Genomic DNA, 1694 nt, shown 5'->3' on the forward strand with positions numbered 1-1694 from the left:
AAGGTCAACCCCCTTAGGAAGAACAAGAGAACAAGTCGAAAGACGCAGAAATCAAAGTGTTCCTCCATACATGGAAGCGGCACATTCATTGTTCAAGACCGACCAAGGACTCATACATAATAATATTTAAATTATAGCAAACAAGAAAGTCAGCCCCTCAGGAAGAAGAAGAACAAGAGAAGAAGTAGAAAGACGCAGAAATCAAAGTGCTCCTCCATACATGGAAGCGGCACATGCATTATTCAAGACCGACCAAAGACACATACATAATATTTAAATTATAGATTAGGACTTAGGAGTTACGGCAAGCCGTTTGGAATAGGTCTTGGATTTGGATTTGGATTTGGAGTAGGATCAGTCCTTCCACCATTGGGGGGCATAGTAGTAATCGGTTGATTGGGATTGTTGCCGCCGTCTCCGCCGACGCCCCTGCCACCGGGATTGTTGCCGCCGTCGCTGCCGCCTCTGCCCCTGCCGCCGGGATTGTTGCCGTTGCCGACGCCCCTGCCACCGGGATTGTTGCCGCCGTCGCTGCCACCTCTGCCCCTGCCGCCGGGATTGTAGCCGCTGCCGCCGCCGGTTTCTTCATATTCCTGACTGAAGTCTCCTTCAAAGGTGTTTTCTCCATCTTCTGCATATATCTCTTGATCGGGAGCTTTGGAGCTGTCGCCGCTGGATCTCATTCTCTGTGTCGCCTTACTCTTAAAGACATTATCTCCTCTGATGGCAGTCACTCCTTGTTTGGGAGGTGCCATTGTTAATCAAATGAAATGAATGGTCTGGGTTTTGGCTCAAGATCTATGTGTGTATATAGACAATAACATTTGAGAGGTGTTTTCTATTAATGTTTGCTATTTAAGAAAAAAAAAATTCAAATAAAGATTTGATGGTGATAAAATTTGACACAATGGTAAAATTAAGTTTATTATAATAGGAAGGTTATGAATTTAAATATTATTAATAAAGTTATTTTTTAAAAAATAAAATATATAAAGAATATTTTTAAAATTTATTTTATGGAAAAATCAGTCATGTGGTTAGTCTACTATTTTTTTTTTTTTTTTTTTAATGACTCAAGTGTCCAAGATTCGCCTGCCTAGTGCTAGAGGAGATCAGTCTTCCTCCTTGTTTCGACCTTTAGGTCATTCAGATGCAGTCGCAAATTTATACACTTCCAAGCGGATACGCGGTCAATTACCACCAAATAAGTCATTTTTACTTTCATTAAAAATTAATCCTCTACTACTTTTAAAAAAATTTGAAAACTTTATCACTTGTACCATACTTGAGAGCGATCGTTCAACCACTCTTATCCGTATCAAATTGCGAGATATGCTTTCACATTTTTATTGGGATGGTGAGGAAGAAAAATAGAAAAAGGTGATTACTTTAGTGTGTGCATTTGCTTTCACTTTTTTGAAATTCTACAAAATCCATTATTTTAGTGTGTGCATTTGCTTTTTTATTTCCTTCTTAATTTCTTTGTAATAAATTAATTTGAGTGCTCGCGGTGGTCCAATCGGCTATGAAGTTGCTTTTGAGCAAAATGATTGTATTTTCTTCATTAAGGGTTATTGGAAATTAAATTGCAGTAAAGATTGAGAAAAATATTATTATAAAATTCAGTGTGCAACATATATTGTATTAAAAAGGAAAACAAAATTAATTAAATATAAGTAATGGAAAGTGAAGGT

At 37.8% G+C, this 1694-nt stretch overlaps 1 protein-coding gene across 1 annotated transcript; it reads right to left on the minus strand.

The window, feature by feature from the left end:
• Nucleotides 1-299: 299 nt before the first annotated feature.
• Nucleotides 300-755, minus strand: LOC127811070 (uncharacterized). The gene has a single exon (XM_052350784.1). The coding sequence runs from the start codon at nt 753-755 to the stop codon at nt 300-302; it is 456 nt and encodes a 151-aa protein (XP_052206744.1).
• Nucleotides 756-1694: the final 939 nt, after the last annotated feature.

The sequence above is a fragment of the Diospyros lotus genome, chromosome 10, assembly GCF_014633365.1.
Source record: "Diospyros lotus cultivar Yz01 chromosome 10, ASM1463336v1, whole genome shotgun sequence".
NCBI lineage: Eukaryota > Viridiplantae > Streptophyta > Magnoliopsida > Ericales > Ebenaceae > Diospyros > Diospyros lotus.

Excerpts from the sequence above, each read along its gene's own strand:
- LOC127811070 (XM_052350784.1), bottom strand. The coding sequence starts at position 755 with ATGGCACCTCCCAAACAAGGAGTGACTGCCATCAGAGGAGATAATGTC.